We start from the raw sequence: 16,145 nt of genomic DNA, 5'->3' as shown, positions 1-16,145 counted from the left end.
CTCGTCCACAAAACGTATTGTATTGATAGAATGCGTCGCTGTTGACATGCATTGTCGATATTAAGATTATTTAATAGAAAGTTACTATTTTGTACGCATATCAAGTGCATGATGTAAACCAGGTTAATGACGTTCGCGGCGTTGCGAGCGTTAAGTGGACCAAACTAACCAACCGTTACCGTGATCGCGAAACGAAAAAACGGCTCTAGCGAATTTGCTCACTTTTGCAATTTGCACCACGTTGTATTAATATACAATTAATCTCCTGATTATCAATACGAGTTTTGGTTAGCTTCTGTTTCTGTTTTCTTCCATGTAAACTTTTTCTAAAGTTAAGGTAAGTTCTGTTTAGAACATTTTCTGACTTAACTCTTGATTATTCTGTTTTCTGCTCTTTTATCAAATTATATAAAATAAGAAATAAAATAAAATAATTTATAATTTAGTTCATGCAACATTGAAGGGAAAGATCCATGACGTCTCTCTGGGTGCTTCCGATATGTCCAGGTTTGGGTCAAGTTTAGTTAGTTCCACTATAGTATCCGTTACATATACTATAGGCTGCGTTCCTAAATTGACTGTCAGTACTGAAAATCTATAGTTCATGTTACGTATACTATAGAATTTCAGTACTGACAGTGAATTTCGGAACGCAGCCATAGTGGAACTAACTCAACTCGACCCAACTCTGGGTATTTCGGAAGCACCCTCTGTATCAGTGGAGTCTACTCAGTGCTCCATGTTTGAATCCGACCCAATCAGCGACGGGTCGTCGATCGTCGGTCGTCGGCCATCGGTACTGTGTTTCCCTCCAAATAGAGTCGATTTCATTCACGCTGAACTTAAATATTTAAAAGCGTCCTCCATTAACGAAGCCAAGGAACAATCGCAGATTTTGCCTGAGGACTGTAGTGAGAATCGACGGTTTTTCGTCTGCGATGTTTCTCTAAGTTTTTCTTGGCTGGACGCAGTAACATGTCTGCGATTTTGTAGTCGTCGAGACAATGTTAAAGGGGACGATCACGCCGATACTGTTTGAAAGTTTTGTTTGTGTTGCTCACACGAATACATACAACGTAGACGCGAGTGTTAAAATGTGAGTGCAGCGTTAATACGAATTATCTGCGAAATCACTGATTATCACGATATCACCGTGGTTGTCACGATATTTGGCGTATCAATTCGTTCATTTGCCTTCATGTGCCACGGGACGAGCGATTTTGACGCGATAGTCAGGTAATGTCGGATGAATGCAGGATTTACGATATATCTGCAATGATCGTATTTGTTCATCGTATGTTTGATAGTTATACTGTATAATTATCCGCGTTAGGCCACACCGGTGACGAGTCTCTCACGAGACGTGAAACATTCGCGATTGTCTCACTTCGTGTCTTGTCCAGTTCTGATCATTTCTGTGATTTTATTAGGCATAATGTCTGCTACAAAGCGTAATTCTACTTCCTCCACAACTACCACCTCCTCCTCAAAGGTCTGTTGCTTTTGCAACTTGGCAGATGACAATGAGTTGGATTATGGCAAGTTGTACGATCAGTATGGCATTGTCACGCACTATTATTGTCTGGTGAGTTTTGAAACAGTTATTGACCTTAGTCAATAACTTTTGTTATATGCTACTAGATTAGAAAGCTTGTTTGTGTTTTATCTCTGTTATTATTCAAACACAACAGAACTCCAGAATGTTCTAATTGCATGCTACTTTATTTTCTCTGATTTTCATGTAGTATAAATATACTTTTAGCTTTTGTCTTCTAATATGGAACAAAAAGGAAATGATGATGAGGGTATATTGGGATTCCTAGCAGACGATATACAGAAAGAACTTCGCAGAGGAAAGAAATTGGTATATCTATCAATAGTAACAAGTATTAGTTTTATGAACATTAGATGATAGAGATTATATATATGTACATGCAGACATGTACATCTGTCTTATGTTATATATTTTATAATTTTTTATAATTAATATTAGAATAATTTTTTATATCATTTCACAATGTAAGATTATACTTAAAATATAATATCTATGTTATAACAAATATAATAGCATAATTTGTTAAGAACTTAGCATTGAGTTATGTGATATTTTCACACAAGTTAATTTACTATAAACAAATTTTTATCTTTACCCTTAGTAATTAAAAATTTTGTTACTGTTACCAACTTCTAACGTCTGAATTATTGTTTTTAGATTTGTTCTTACTGCAAAAGAGTGGGTGCAACTTTAGGTTGTTGCAACATAAAATGTAAACGCATATTTCACTTGCCTTGTGGCTTAAAGGCTGGTTCTTTACATCAGTTTTTTGGACAGTTTAAGTAAGGGACAATTTTAGAACAATAATATTACACTATATAGCTATAAAAATTGTAGGATAATAAAATTGATTGTAATTGTAATGTTTCAGATCATTTTGTGTAAATCATAGACCAAAGCAAAAAATTGATGAATATATATTCAAACAAATTAATTCATCAAATGATATGTTGTGTTATATATGTTATGATAGAGTAAATCCTAAAGATCTTATGGAGACCTTGTGGGCTCCTTGTTGTAAAAAAGATGCGTGGTTTCATCGAAAATGTGTTCAGGTTAGTTTTGATGGAAGTTTTGACAATGAAATTTATTGATTACAGTTGATACATTTTAATTTTAATGTAAATTAATATTCTGATGGTTTTTTTCAAATATGATATGTTGTAATATGTGAATATATAATATGCACAATTTCTTGTTTCAGCAACTTGCTTCAAGTGCAGGTTATTTTTTTAAGTGTCCCCTATGTAACAATAAAAAAGATTTTCAGAATGCTATGCTGCAACACGGAATTTTTATACCTAGCCAGTGAGTACTTAATTAATTCTTGAAGTCAATATTTTTTTTATTTGTATGATGCTCTCTTAAATTAAGCGAATATTTTATTTTGATTGCGTGCATTTTAAAGTTATTTTTCTGATGTATAATCAGGGATGCTTCATGGGAATTAGTACCAAATGCGTTTGAAGAATTATTGTATAGACATGATCAATGTGATGCTACACTGTGTCTCTGTCCAAAGGGAAGGAAACATACAAGCAGTAATGCGTAAGTAACAATTGTACGAAATTATGCTTAAATGTACAGTGTTCAATATGTATAGATTGTTCTTATAAAATATTTTTATAACAATGCATATTACAGTAAATGGGAGTTGGTGTTATGTCGGATTTGTGGTTCACAAGGCATTCATATGGCTTGCGGAAAATTGAAATGGGCGAATCCCGCGTGGGAATGTGAAGAATGTACTTCCATATTACGTGAGTACCTATTTAATTTATAAGAACATTTTAATGTGCGATCTCAATTATTTCAGTAGCTTCTTTGTTTCTGATTTTTTTGTTCTTTCAATGAAAAGCAATTAAAATAATTAAATAGTCATACATTAAAAAATGGTTACCTTGTATATGTATGTTACAAAATTGTGGCATACAATAAATATATCATAACCTAAATGTAACTAAACGTTTTATTTTTCTTTCCTATAAAGGTAACGCTAAAGAACATAACAGTCCAAGATCTGGCAATAGTTCTGATAGGTATGCACTATATTTATTACTTTTCAATTTTACGGACAACGAAAAGATTTCGATTAAGAGTTTATCTTGAAAACACTTATCTGTATGCGACTTGTATTTGACATCTCTAATTTTCCTTTAGTTCTAGTCTCAGCAGAGGTTCCGATTCAGACGAAAGCGATTCTGATATCTCTGTGGGTACTGATTTTCCCGTGTTGTATTCATTATCTAGTCCTAGTTCATCTTCCACTTTGATAGAACCGAGCTTTAAATCACGACCTGGACCACGTTCGTTTAAATTACAACAGCAGTTGAAAGCTTGCGGCATAACCGATTCGTTGTTGGATACACCATGGTGAGTTCTGCGATTGCACGAGACGTCATAACGGAATGTTTCATGTTTTCTGTTTTGTACCATTTAGTGCATCGGTACCCACGAGTACTCCTACTACAAAAAGTACAACTGACAAAGTTAATAAGGAAAATGATTCTGCACAAGAAAGCAAGGTGGACGATTCTCGGCAAACGAACGAGAAAGATCATTATACTGAGCAAAAGAAGTCGTTTGATAACAATGTGAAATCTCAATTAAATTCAAATGAGAATATCATTATCACAATCGAAAGTGATGATGACGACGATGTAGAGGTAAATGACAAAGCAATTGCGGTATACTCGTTCGCACACGATTTTTTTTATTGAAGTTCGGAATGCGGCCAATGTCCAGTGATAGAATACGTTTCTCAGAAGAGAAATTCTCTTATTGGACATTGGAAGAAATATACGCAAACGATATAATTTACGTATTTGACTATATCAACTTTAAAAGTATTTAAAAGTAATAGTATATTTAACTTATATAAAAGAATGATATAAATTACGTTTGTACCATTAGGTCTGTTCTTTTTAGCTGAATTAGTCCTAAAATTTCATACTTTTTCTCTTCATTGTTAGATTATATATTTGTTTCATTTCAAAAACAAAAATGTACAACATTAGTGTTTAACTAAAAAGAATAGATCTACTGATAACCTGATATTGATTATTGTCTTAATTTGCTTTGCTACAGATTATCGCGTTGAAGCGCAAAATAAATATTCCGACAGTACAAATCGCTTGGGCGAACATGTTTCGTTCTTCGAAATCTGATAATTCGGGCAATTCTACAGAGAATTCTGCGGATAAAAGTACAAAAGAGATCGACCCGCTGCAACCAGATCATGAAGCGCTAAAGAAATGCAACAATACTAAAGAATCTAATATATCGACATCGAATGTTTCGAATAGAAAAAAAATTGATATCTCGAAGCAATCGGATGTGACCGCATCGCAGGACTCTACGCAAAAATCCACGCGGCAGTCCACGAAGGGATTCACGCAGGAACTCATACGGGAACTCACGCGGACTGCTTCTTTAAACGATGATGCGGAAGTCTCTGAAGACTCTAGTTCCGTCATGAACATTAAAATTACTAACGTTACTTCACTACCGCCAGAAGTATTCGCGAACGTGCCTGATGTAGATCTCGAAGAGAACGTCACGTGGTTACAGTCGGACACCGGTGACACGTCTTCTGCCGAAATCAAGCCCTTGGAAAAATGGGTTGCCTCGCAACAGTCTTCGTCTACTGCGATGAAGCGTGGCATACACGAGGAAGGTAATTTGCTAAAGAGACTGAGATAACAAGCCTGTTTCTTTTAACTGCTTTATATTGCACTTTTTATATGTAAAATGAATTAATAATTGTAAATAAGACGAGGGAGAGAGAGAGGAGGGGGGCGGGGGAGAGAATCGCAAAAAAATGTAGAGAAAATGTAATTAGGGTTTCTCCCTGGTTCCACGTCGCGGCCATTTTGATTGATATTAGAAGTGAGAAATACTTATTAAAAATTTTTGCAAAATACGTTGAAGTAAAATATATTTACAAAATAGTACTCTTGCAATGGATCGAGCAAACTCATAAAATAGTTCGTACATTTTTTGCGTTTACTCTAATAATCAATAAATAGCTGTAAAATCAACGTGACAAAATCATGAGAAAAGATAAATTAAAGAGAAAGGTTGCATGTCACATTAATTTTGTAGTTATTGATCGTTCGAACAAAAGGAAATTGTTTTTTTGGACTATTTTAAAAGTCTGCTTGATGGATTGTATCATTTTATAGATACACATCTTTTTATTTCAGCGTATTTTGCAAGAATTTTTAACATGTATTTTCTCGCTTCTAATGTCTTCAATCAAGAGTTCCATGGGGAAGAGTCAGAGGCTTTAAGGGGATGCTGAAGTCGATGACGAACTCGAACAATGTCGATTATGTAGAGATGATCGTCACTAATATAATCACGCTATTCTTTTCGTATTTCTTGTATATATAGAACTTACATGAATATGTATTGCTTTATTTTACCATATTCAACGGAAAACCTAACCATATATGTATAGAAATCTTTCTGCAAACTTTTTCGATATTCTTAAGCTTCCAAATGCAGATGCAAAGGTAGAACAATATTCTTCAAAATTTTTTTGTTTGGAGCATCCACACTTTCGGTATGTACAAGCTGCGGAACTTTTGGATTAGACAAAAATTACGCTGATAGCTTGAGATTTTACATTACAAATTTTTTGTTCGTTTTCGTCACATATCGAGCAATGCTCCTATTTATTTTTGCACGTACTTTCATTGCGTAAAAGCATTTGTAATTCTGCGTAACCAATACGACGTAAACTTTGCAGAAAAATGTCAGTGTTCTGTCGGTAAAATTTTCAGATTCAGCATCCTCTTAAAGTTCTGGAATATTCGCGTCGGCTGTTGTTTGATGGCGTCAGAAGCGAGAAATCGCATGCTCACGATTCTTGCGTTATATGTTAAAATAAAAAGATATATCCATTAACGACACTTGTAATCAATTTAGTAAAATTCGTAAAATGCTTGAAACACTCTTTTTGCTATCACAATCAATAAATAGTCATAAAATTAACGTGACAGAAATGATGAGAAAAGTTTGGTTAAAATCTGACTCTTGCACGTCGTACTAATCTTACAACTATTTATAGGTCTTAACACAAAAAAGAAAACGTTTGGAACATTGTACAAATTATATATTTGCTAAATCGTCCATAAGTTTAGGTATATATATTTTTTTTATTTCAACGCAAGAATCATTAGACCAGGCATTAAACCGGGTCGAACTAGGAAAAAGTTTGCGGATTAAAATCCAATAGTGTGGAAAAGTTGCTACTTACAAGCATAATGCAAAAAAATTTTTTGAAATTAGTCAATATCTTCAGGTCGCGCAATGCACCCAAAGTTTTTGATTTTTTATCCAAAATGTGAAATGTTGATCAATGTGAAAAGATCAAAATAAACTGAGAATCATCAAAAGGCGGTAAAACTCAACCCAGTAAGTTGATTGAAAGTCAAAAATTGCAAAGTAATAATTGAGAGAGACAGAAAACCCTCCTACCTTGGGAGGGGACAAAATTACACAGTATGTAAGAATGAATGTGGGAGTGTGTGCATCGAAGGGGTTGAGTGAGGGGGTGAGGAATATGAAATGTATTATTCTGACATGTGTTCTGAACTGACAAATAAAAAATTGCTGTTTCAAGATTTTTGGCCAATTTTGTCGAAAATGACCTCCCTCCAAGGTAGGGGAGTTTTTTGCCTCTCTCAATCCCAGGTAGAACACAGAAGTCATGATGACATCAGCAGGACATCATTATAACATAATTTGTTACTTAAATGTCATTGATAGTAAATGACGCAAAAATGACATAAAAGTGATAAAGATAGTTATATGTTGTATTATAAGTAAAAGTGTTTTAAAAGAATCTCTTTAGTTTCTGAAATGTTTATATTGCTTTAATATCTTGTTGCAATAGTAGAACGAACACATCTCAATCAGGGTTGGGTACGTTAACTTTTTTTTTAACTAAGTTAAAGTTAATGGTTTTGAAAATTTAACTTAGTTAAGATAAAGTTAACTCATAATGAAATTAATTGAATTAAAAGTTTAGTTAATAAAAAAAAGTAATTAAAAAGTTAAAAGTTAAATTTGTTTCATTTCATGACTTCAGGGTTTCAGTTTTATAAATAATGGAAAAAAACAAATATAGACCTTATTTGAAAACCTGTTTCATTTACAGATACTTATTAAATTTAAGTAATAAATTTTTTTAGAAATTTTTATTGAATTTCCTTGAAGATTGTCGAAAATGAACCCTTCTACACTGAACAGCTTTTCGACGTCTCGCGACACCTTTATGGCATGGTTAATTTCAAGATAATTGAACTAAAAGTTAATAGTTACCGATAAAATGTAACTAAGTTAAAAGTTAACAGTGTAAAAATGTAACCAAGTTATAAAGCTATTTAACTTTTTAACTATTTACTATCCAACCCTGTCAATAATCAGTAAAAGAGATGATGTTAATGTAAAGAGATGATATTAATGTGTTAAACTAAATTATGATATATTTCGATTTGAACATAAGATATACTACTACATATTAGGGTTTTGTTTCGATATTCACTACTAGTATTAAAAATCTATAATATGTATACGTAATATAAGGTTGTCAGGTGTGGTGCAATTGCGTCAATGTAGCTCTTTGACTCAGGTAGAACAGATAGTCAAAATAATGTCAATCTAATGTCATTTTGACTAAATTTATGTCATTTTTTATTGAATTAGTCAAGTTGAATTAGTATTGTTGGGATTAGTCGATTATAAATTGGCTGTGTTCGGAATGTACTCTACATGAACTCTACAGTTCATGTCATATATAATATAGATTTTCAGTACTGGGGCCTTATTCCGCAACCACTTCCGATCCGACAATTGTCGATAAGTGGTTACGGAATAGGGACCCTGGCATAAAACTTCAAACGCAGCCAATGTGTAAATACTCACTTAAAACAAAAAAGTACAATACTTTCAAAATGAATAAGGAACTCATTTTTTAATCATTATTATATCATTATTATCCTCACTTTGATGTCAAATGGAAGTCATTTTGATGTTATTATGATTTTCTGTTTTAATGCACAGTTTCACTCTAAAAACAAATATCCAGAAACGTCCTGGGGATGTTCTATGGACGTTCTATATCCTCATAACGTACCATTTCTTATGCTGTTAGAAAAAAATCACTATAAAATCATTCCGAAGTCAAGAATTCATCACATACTCATCAAAAAACTACATCAAATGACATTATGATGATATTTTTTGAAATGATTTTCATGTGATGTCATAGTGATATTTTTATGAGCTTGTGTTCTACTTGGGATTGCTATTTTGCAATTTTTGACCTTCAATCAACTTGAGTTGAGTTTCACCGCCTTTTGATGATTTCCACTTCATTTTGATCTTTTCATAACATTTCACATTTTGGATCAAAAATCAAAAACTTTGGGTACGTTACGCGACCTGAAGATATTGACCGATTTCAAAAAATGTTTTTGCATTATGCTTGCATTTATGAATAGCAACTTTTTCGCACTATTGGATTTTAATCCGCAAACTTTTTCCTAATTCGACTCGGTCTAATGGGCGATTTCTCGTAAACAAACAAGGACAGTCTACGCGAGTATCTAGGAGCCTTGAAAGAAATGAGTCTATTAACATACGCGTATGTATGAATAATAACTTTACATAAGAAATTAAATTCATGATCTGTTGATATATTTAATTAAAAGGCCTAATAAATACTTGCGTATAGTTATCATAAAATAAAAATAAAACAATAAAACAAAAAGAAATTAATAAAAGAGATTACTTAGGATGTATAATTTTAATAAAAAATTAAAGTTCAGATGTTCGGTTCTTTTTTCTGAAGATTGTTATCTATGAAGAAATAAACAATGAAACGAAAAAGAATATTTTAAATACAATAAAACTAATAATTACGTTATATCTTTCAGCAACCAATATCGCCGACAACAATTGTAAGAAAATCAAAGGAAACAGTTTGGACGAAATGTTAACGGATACCGTCATGCATGACACTTGGCGGGAGCAAAATCAAAGAGTCGAGTCTAAGGACACGTCTAACATGGAGCCTAGCGAAATTATTGAAGACATCGACGAGTACACCGCATCCATAACTAAAATTTCCAGTCCGTCCTTGAGTACCAGTCAAAAGAACGATATTACTACACTTGTGCAAACTGACACGTGCAAAGTAGACGTGGCATATGCGGTTATCGAATCCAATCATCACCTAAAAACAGACGACAGCGTTGTGGAAATAGCCTCGTCACAGAGCAGCGAAAACGACTCCGTCAAATTGTACACGCCCGTCATTCAGGCCGACGACAAACAGATTTACTATTCATTTCCGTCGTCGAACATATTCTACTCGCAACCAGTATCGAGCCAAGGGAGTCTAGAAAGCGAGAGTGCTGCTACTTTGTACGCCACAACGTCGAATGACGTTATACGGCCACCTGTTATACAGAACACCGCTAATATACGTCAAACTGTAGTCATGGCTGAATCGATAAGTACCGATGTGATCACGAACGACAGTCAGAAGGCAGAAGTATCGAGTAATCAGCAAGCTGAACTTCTGCAAGAGAAAACAACCGATAATCCTCCCACTGGCAGCGATTCCTCGAGCAGGATAGTAGTAAGTAAATTACTTAAAAATCTTAAAAATGTCAAATTATATTTTGTAAAAGTATAATAACTATACATATATATATATATGCACACATATATACACACACACATATATATATATATATATATATATATATATATATATATATATATATATATAATTTAATTTATGTAAAAATGCAATAAAACTTTTGTTGTTGGTTAAGATAATGAGAGGCTCGTTTCTTTTTATTTGTTTCTACCTTGGAAACATCGTAGATTGAATGGAGTTTAAGTAGAACTACGTCTCTGATGAAAACTTATAGATACGTTTTATTCCTTTTTTTTGCGATAAAATATTTTTTTCTTGAGCCATGCAATCTTTCTCTCTCTCTCTGTCTCTCTTCAACCTCTCTTCTCTCCATAAACCCCGCGTTTAAATATCCAACAAAGCAATAGAATAAAATACTGGCGAGAAAGACGGTGCGGGGAGTATATGTTGTAACAGAAATTTCCCCGTACCTGCTCTCCAGTGAATATCTTGCGATTCTAACAGTGTGACGGGGATGCAGGCAGGACCAATCCTGCTGTTACGTCAACAAGACCTGCCTGTTTCTCTGAGGCCGCAGAGAATGCTGGAGCCGCAGACACATCCAACGCATCGGAAATCACTGGAAGGGAAGTTGAGCAAGAGAGAAACTTGCCGAGATTCCAGGGATCCAGAAAAACATACAACCGAAGGCCCCATAATGAAAGGTGAGTTTAATAAATATAATACGGGTCTAAACTATGCAGTGTCTCCCATATCAGCGGCGATGTAAGTCGTTTATGGACAGTTTATATCTTTCATATATTCTCACATTAATTATTGTTTGTTTTTCCTTTTTTGCGAATCGCTTTGTAAATGGATACAATTGTCGGGGTAAGTCTAATTACAGAGAAATATTGATATTCGTTGTGTTTTAGATGAAGTTTTCTCGAGAAACATGACGAGTAATTGAGTAGTGATAAATAAATTACAATTTACACATACATAGGATTGGAAAGTTATTTTTTGAAAATAAATCATTACTGTTACTAGTTACCCTTTGAAAAAAACTAATTCGTTACTGTTACCACTTCTCATTTCGAAAAAAAACATTTATTATCTTTATTTAAAAATCAATTTAACAAGTCATATTACAATTTATTTAACAAGTCATATTACAATTTTCGTTATCATCAAGTTTTGAAGATTCCTTTTTATGATTCTTTGCCACAAATATGCTTCATTCACATCCTACTCTGTAAATTTCTTGGAATGAAATTTTATTTAAAAAACAAAGTAATAGTTGATTCAGTTATTAATAAAAATGCTGTTACTAAGTTATTACTGGAAAAAGTAACGGTAACGGTAAAAGTAAAGCGATAAAAGTAAAGTGTTACTTCTCAACCCTACACACAGTATACACTGCCATTCAATATATAGATTGAAAAATAGTACATGAACATGAATGGTGAACTTTCCAACACATTAATAATACTTCAATGTATTTTTGTGCAGCAATTCCATGCATATCATGTCCATTATTTCACGCATTCGAAGTATCAGAGCCAAGCACGGTGTCTTCCCCCGAGTCACAAACAACCATAACGCCTGTCATCAACCTCGATTGATACCGCAATATATGCATCTACATGACCTCAAATTCCGCGTCTGCGGAAAAAATATTCAGGTAAGACATGTATACGATGACGACGCGATCACGATAATGAGCCACTGATATTGCTGATTACGTTTACACGGTAATTTAAAATCAGTTCAGTGTAGTACATATAATCTGCGTTTACATGAGCAGCAATAAAACCGATTTAATTTCCAGTGTTGTAACTGTTGGTGTGCATAGACAACCATATTATCATAACTATCATAGCAATCATAGCATTAACTGAATCATAACTAAGTTTAATTTTATATCGTAAAGAATTGTAGATAAAATTTATCTAAGTAAATATATACAGGATGTATAAATACAACTAATAGTTACAGCTAATGTAATGTAACTAGTAATCACATCAGAAATTGTCAAATTAATTTTATGCAGACGATACAAACGTAGACTGTGGTATCTGTGTAAAAACATAACTAAATTGGTCTTAGACTACTGTGCATACGTAATCGTTGATTCGCCGAAGAAAAATCCGGCGAGTTCAGTTCCACGATCGATTTTGAAAATTGTAGAGGTGTATTGATGTGTGTTTACATTTTCCGCAGATGACCTTATACGACACGTTCTCTGTAAATATCTCCGTGAAAAACAACATCAAAAACTTCACCGACCTATGCAAAAAAGCCACGTGGAAGCCGAGACTTTTTACTTCTCAGGCGCGATACGAAGCTTCGTCTAGTTCAAATCACATCGACAGTGATTCGCTCGCGAGTCGTTCGACTGACAATAAGACTGAACGTACAGCCGACGCAACGACAATTGTCGCACACGACGATACGAAGGAGAACCTGGATCCAGTTTCGAGGATGGTTTCTTGTAACGTTACCTCTGGTAACACAAGTCTGACGAACGTTGTCGACGACGCACACGCGACAAACGACACTAACCCAAACGCGTTAGGCCGAGCAATATGTAACACTTCTGTAGGTAGTAAGGATAATGACCGCAGCCAAAACTTGCGCATCGAGCATCGGGAGAGTGTGCAGCGCAAGCAGCCCACACCTGTTACGGAGGAGAGCAGCTGGTTGACTCGTAAACGTACAATACACAGCATTGATTCTGACTTAAATATTGTCCAAACGAATAAAAACGTTGAGAAAGTACTGCAAAACAATGTTACTGTCGCGGCGAATCGACGCATCGATAACAAGGGTAGCGACGGCTCGCGCGCGATGAATGACTCTCAGACATCACCCTCGCGCAATCTCTCATACACAACCGCGAACCATGCGAAGAGTAGTAGTTACGCGCATTCAGATCGAACGAGCGTCACGAGATCGCGGATCTGGGACCGGGATATCGTAAGTGTACCGAACATCATGTTCAACGAGCGTAGCATTTCGAACAAACAGATCGACGCGTGCGATTCCAGTCAACTGATCCGGTGCATGGATTTTCGCGAGGACGAAAGAAAGTGCAACGACGATTCCACTATCAGAGTCAGTATAGATCTGTGCAAGATACAGAATGTAATCAATCCTAAGCTAGAGTTGTTAGTGAGCGACGAGGAGGACAATAACGACAACGATGTCAGTGACGATAATGACAATAGGCTTCATCGTAAAAGCCGGTTGCGCGGCAAAGACGATTACACACAGCAGCAAGTAAAGTTTCGCGATTCCGAGACCAACGATAGCACGAAGCATTACCTGTTGAGAAACGGTAAATTACAAGCGCTCGGTCGAATAAACATCGACAAAAACGAGGCGCGAGATTCTCTTCATGCAAACGCGAATATCTTCAATCGATATCGGAAGCGAGAGCGTGAAAGCAGGTGTTTTGACAGACATAACAGATAGCACAATGTAAGATAAATGTCCATTGCTGTATAATAAAAGATATACAGTCGGTTGGGCGGAGTAAACGAGATTTACCGAACGACACAATTTTCATGCAACGTTCGTTAAGATAAAGTAACCGACACGATTTGTTTTTTTGTTGGCTCTTGTCTTCAAATTGTATCATAATTGCCAAATCCTTGTATAAACGCATTCTTTTTACACACGTTAGAGAGTAAGATTATTTTCTGTATTATATTGACGTAATAAAAATGATTTTACTTACATAAATATTCTTATCTGTGATTCTCTTTGTGTAGTACAAAATTAAATTTGGAGAATTTAAATAAAATAACCTATTTCATTTAATGTAGTATTATTCCTTGCTATTTAAAAATTCTTATTGTAAAAAGAGAAAGTTCATAATTATATATATTTTATATTAGAAAATTATAAATTAATTTATAAATTTATAATTATTATATAGAAACAAAGCTAATGTTTTATTACCAAATCCTGTCTCTATTTTATGAACTAATTAAGTTATATAAGAGTATTAAATAGAAGTAATGAATATAAGGGGATATGATTAAAATTGGAGAAAATGAATTTAATTTGTTTATTAAAACATCTTATACATATTACACCGCTGGGTCATCTCCTTTAGTAGTACGTGTGTAGATAAGTTGTGCATGATGTTGTATAACTTGCTTAATAAGACCCTTCTGTTGAAGTTCAATCAGAGCCCTTCTGGCAAGAGACCCTCTGATCTTCAATCTTTCACTGACAATGGAGGGTGTGATCAATTTGTATTGTGGAACCTCCTTCAACAGCTTTTCATACGTGGATTTGTCAAAGAGTACTTGATTATTTAACTTATCACGTACTTTTCCCTTGGACCACTTCTGCAAGTATAGTAAAGACAATATGTTAAAACCAATACTAACATTATATAGGCAACATTAAAGATATGGAATTTAAATCTCATCAGACTCATTAAATCAGTTTTTGCCTCCATGATTGGTCAAGTTGATAAGTGCACATCAATTGAGATCTATTTCATCAAATTATCTAATATAATTATCATGATTATAATAAAGTAACAACCTTCTTCTTAGCTTTACCACCTGATCCACCTTCCTTCTTCTTCTGAGTTTTCTGCGGTTGCTTAGAGGAGCTCTTAGTATCCTTTTTAGGAGGCTGCAATAATAGATGTAAAACAATGATTATGAATAAAAGAAAGAATACATATATGTTTTAGAGTTGTGAAAATTAACTTTTAATTATTTGAAACTTATAAAAAAATACAAAAAAAAATATTAATAAACAGTTGTTACGATTAACTCAGAACACTATGGATACACTAAAAGATAGGTTATATTCTTGTCAACTTGAAAAATTCGTTATTAATTGTATTTTATGCGATGGTTACTCTCTACTATCAAGATAAACGCAATTAATATTTTCTCTAGAAGCAAAACTAAATTAAAGCGATTATATTCGATGGATTGAATATAACACGTGGATTACACAAAGGCCTCATCGCCTTATCGTGAACAAAGTAAGCCGAATGTATTGTAATTTTGATGTACTATTTTACGAGAATCTATATTTTTTGCGAAATATATACGGATTTATCGTGAAATCGTGAGAGGTAGTCTTAAATATCACAGTTTATACGTAAATGCTCACCATGATGGCTGATGAAAGCAAAGAGCAAGAAAAGAAAGTTACGTGACCATGGTCTACTGCCGCCGCAATCCCACTTCCGCTCAATGTAGAAGGTGTCGCGTCGCATGCCCCAACGTGCTCCTACTCGCTCCAACCCACTCTGATTGGTCACGTCATCATGCGTCACGACACCAATCAGAGTGCGTAGCGAGTAGGAGCAAGTTGGGACATACGACGCGAAGAAACCTACAGAACGTAAAATCGCACGACAAGAAGTGACGTGTAGCCAATAAACTTCTAGCTTTTATGGAGGATTCACCTCCGCGGCGACGTACGACGTCCAATACGAGAACAGCTTTCCAATGGAGAATTGAATTCTCTATTAGAAAACCGTTCTCTTATGCAGGATTCACACCGCGTCCGATGTTCGATGCGGACGCGGTGTGAATCCTGCATTATAGTGAAACAGCACGTTGATTGGCTATCATGTTTCGTGTGTAGGGAATTAATAATAAATATTTTCCTCGAGCATAAAATCATAAAAAATAAAAAACTTAATTGGAAAGTTAAGAGAAAGATAACATTTTGCTAAGTAAGATAGAGTTTACGTGAAAAGATTTATAATTTTTTTGTTATTAGTTTCAAAGCCTTTTCGTGCTACGAGATATCATCGTTTACCGCGATACGAGGTCGTGATACCGAATTCGTATTATGTAATGGATTCACACCGCGTTCGATGTCCGATATCCAATAGGAGAATAGCTTTCTAATAGAGAATTCAACTCTCCATTGGAAAGCTGTTCTCTT

At 34.6% G+C, this 16,145-nt stretch overlaps 2 protein-coding genes and 1 non-coding gene across 6 annotated transcripts in view; 1 reads left to right on the top strand and 2 right to left on the bottom strand.

Annotated features, from left to right (window-relative positions):
• Positions 1–722: 722 nt before the first annotated feature.
• On the top strand, positions 723–13,958 carry LOC116844530. 3 transcript variants are annotated; one of them, XM_032816166.1, is made up of 16 exons: positions 723–1,236; positions 1,431–1,585; positions 1,763–1,864; positions 2,213–2,337; positions 2,427–2,610; positions 2,760–2,863; positions 2,987–3,103; positions 3,200–3,315; positions 3,546–3,594; positions 3,716–3,928; positions 3,996–4,221; positions 4,643–5,231; positions 9,502–10,208; positions 10,737–10,936; positions 11,766–11,895; positions 12,435–13,958. In XM_032816166.1, the coding sequence occupies exons 2-16, from the start codon at positions 1,436–1,438 to the stop codon at positions 13,686–13,688; spliced, it is 4,266 nt and encodes a 1,421-aa protein (XP_032672057.1). In that variant the 5' UTR covers positions 723–1,236; positions 1,431–1,435; the 3' UTR covers positions 13,689–13,958. The 3 variants fall into 3 exon arrangements, with proteins under 3 accessions (XP_032672057.1, XP_032672056.1, XP_032672055.1); XM_032816165.1 differs by having other exon boundaries at positions 724–1,096; positions 11,724–11,895; XM_032816164.1 differs by having other exon boundaries at positions 724–1,236; positions 11,724–11,895.
• A 314-nt stretch (positions 13,959–14,272) lies between these two features.
• LOC116844516 (40S ribosomal protein S25-like) overlaps positions 14,273–16,145 on the bottom strand; it is a 2,032-nt gene continuing 159 nt past the window's right edge. The window contains exons 1-3 of one of the 2 annotated variants that reach the window (XM_032816127.1): positions 15,360–15,515; positions 14,775–14,867; positions 14,273–14,572 (exon numbers count right to left, since the gene is read on the bottom strand). In XM_032816127.1, the coding sequence (XP_032672018.1) occupies positions 14,309–14,572; positions 14,775–14,867; positions 15,360–15,362 (360 nt within the window). In that variant the 5' untranslated portion in view covers positions 15,363–15,515 and the 3' untranslated portion in view covers positions 14,273–14,308. Of the gene's footprint in view, positions 14,573–14,774; positions 14,868–15,359; positions 15,516–16,145 lie in introns of those variants that run through there. The other variant, XM_032816128.1, reaches the window with a different exon arrangement.
• Positions 14,652–14,719, bottom strand: LOC116844590. Its single transcript, XR_004378104.1, has one exon. It is a non-coding gene; the product is annotated as a small nucleolar RNA SNORD57 (small nucleolar RNA).

The sequence above is a fragment of the Odontomachus brunneus genome, unplaced genomic scaffold, assembly GCF_010583005.1.
Source record: "Odontomachus brunneus isolate Ranch 3 - 2012 unplaced genomic scaffold, Obru_v1 Obru_scaffold_042, whole genome shotgun sequence".
In the NCBI taxonomy this organism is placed as follows: domain Eukaryota; kingdom Metazoa; phylum Arthropoda; class Insecta; order Hymenoptera; family Formicidae; genus Odontomachus; species Odontomachus brunneus.
This window is presented reverse-complemented; position numbering and strand designations above follow the sequence as displayed.

Excerpts from the sequence above, each read along its gene's own strand:
- LOC116844530 (XM_032816165.1), top strand. The coding sequence starts at position 1,436 with ATGTCTGCTACAAAGCGTAATTCTACTTCCTCCACAACTACCACCTCC. Across the intron at positions 2,338-2,426 it reads CAGTTTTTTGGACAGTTTAA|ATCATTTTGTGTAAATCATA; the intron begins GTAAGGGACAAT and ends GTAATGTTTCAG. Across the intron at positions 3,595-3,715 it reads TCTGGCAATAGTTCTGATAG|TTCTAGTCTCAGCAGAGGTT; the intron begins GTATGCACTATA and ends ATTTTCCTTTAG.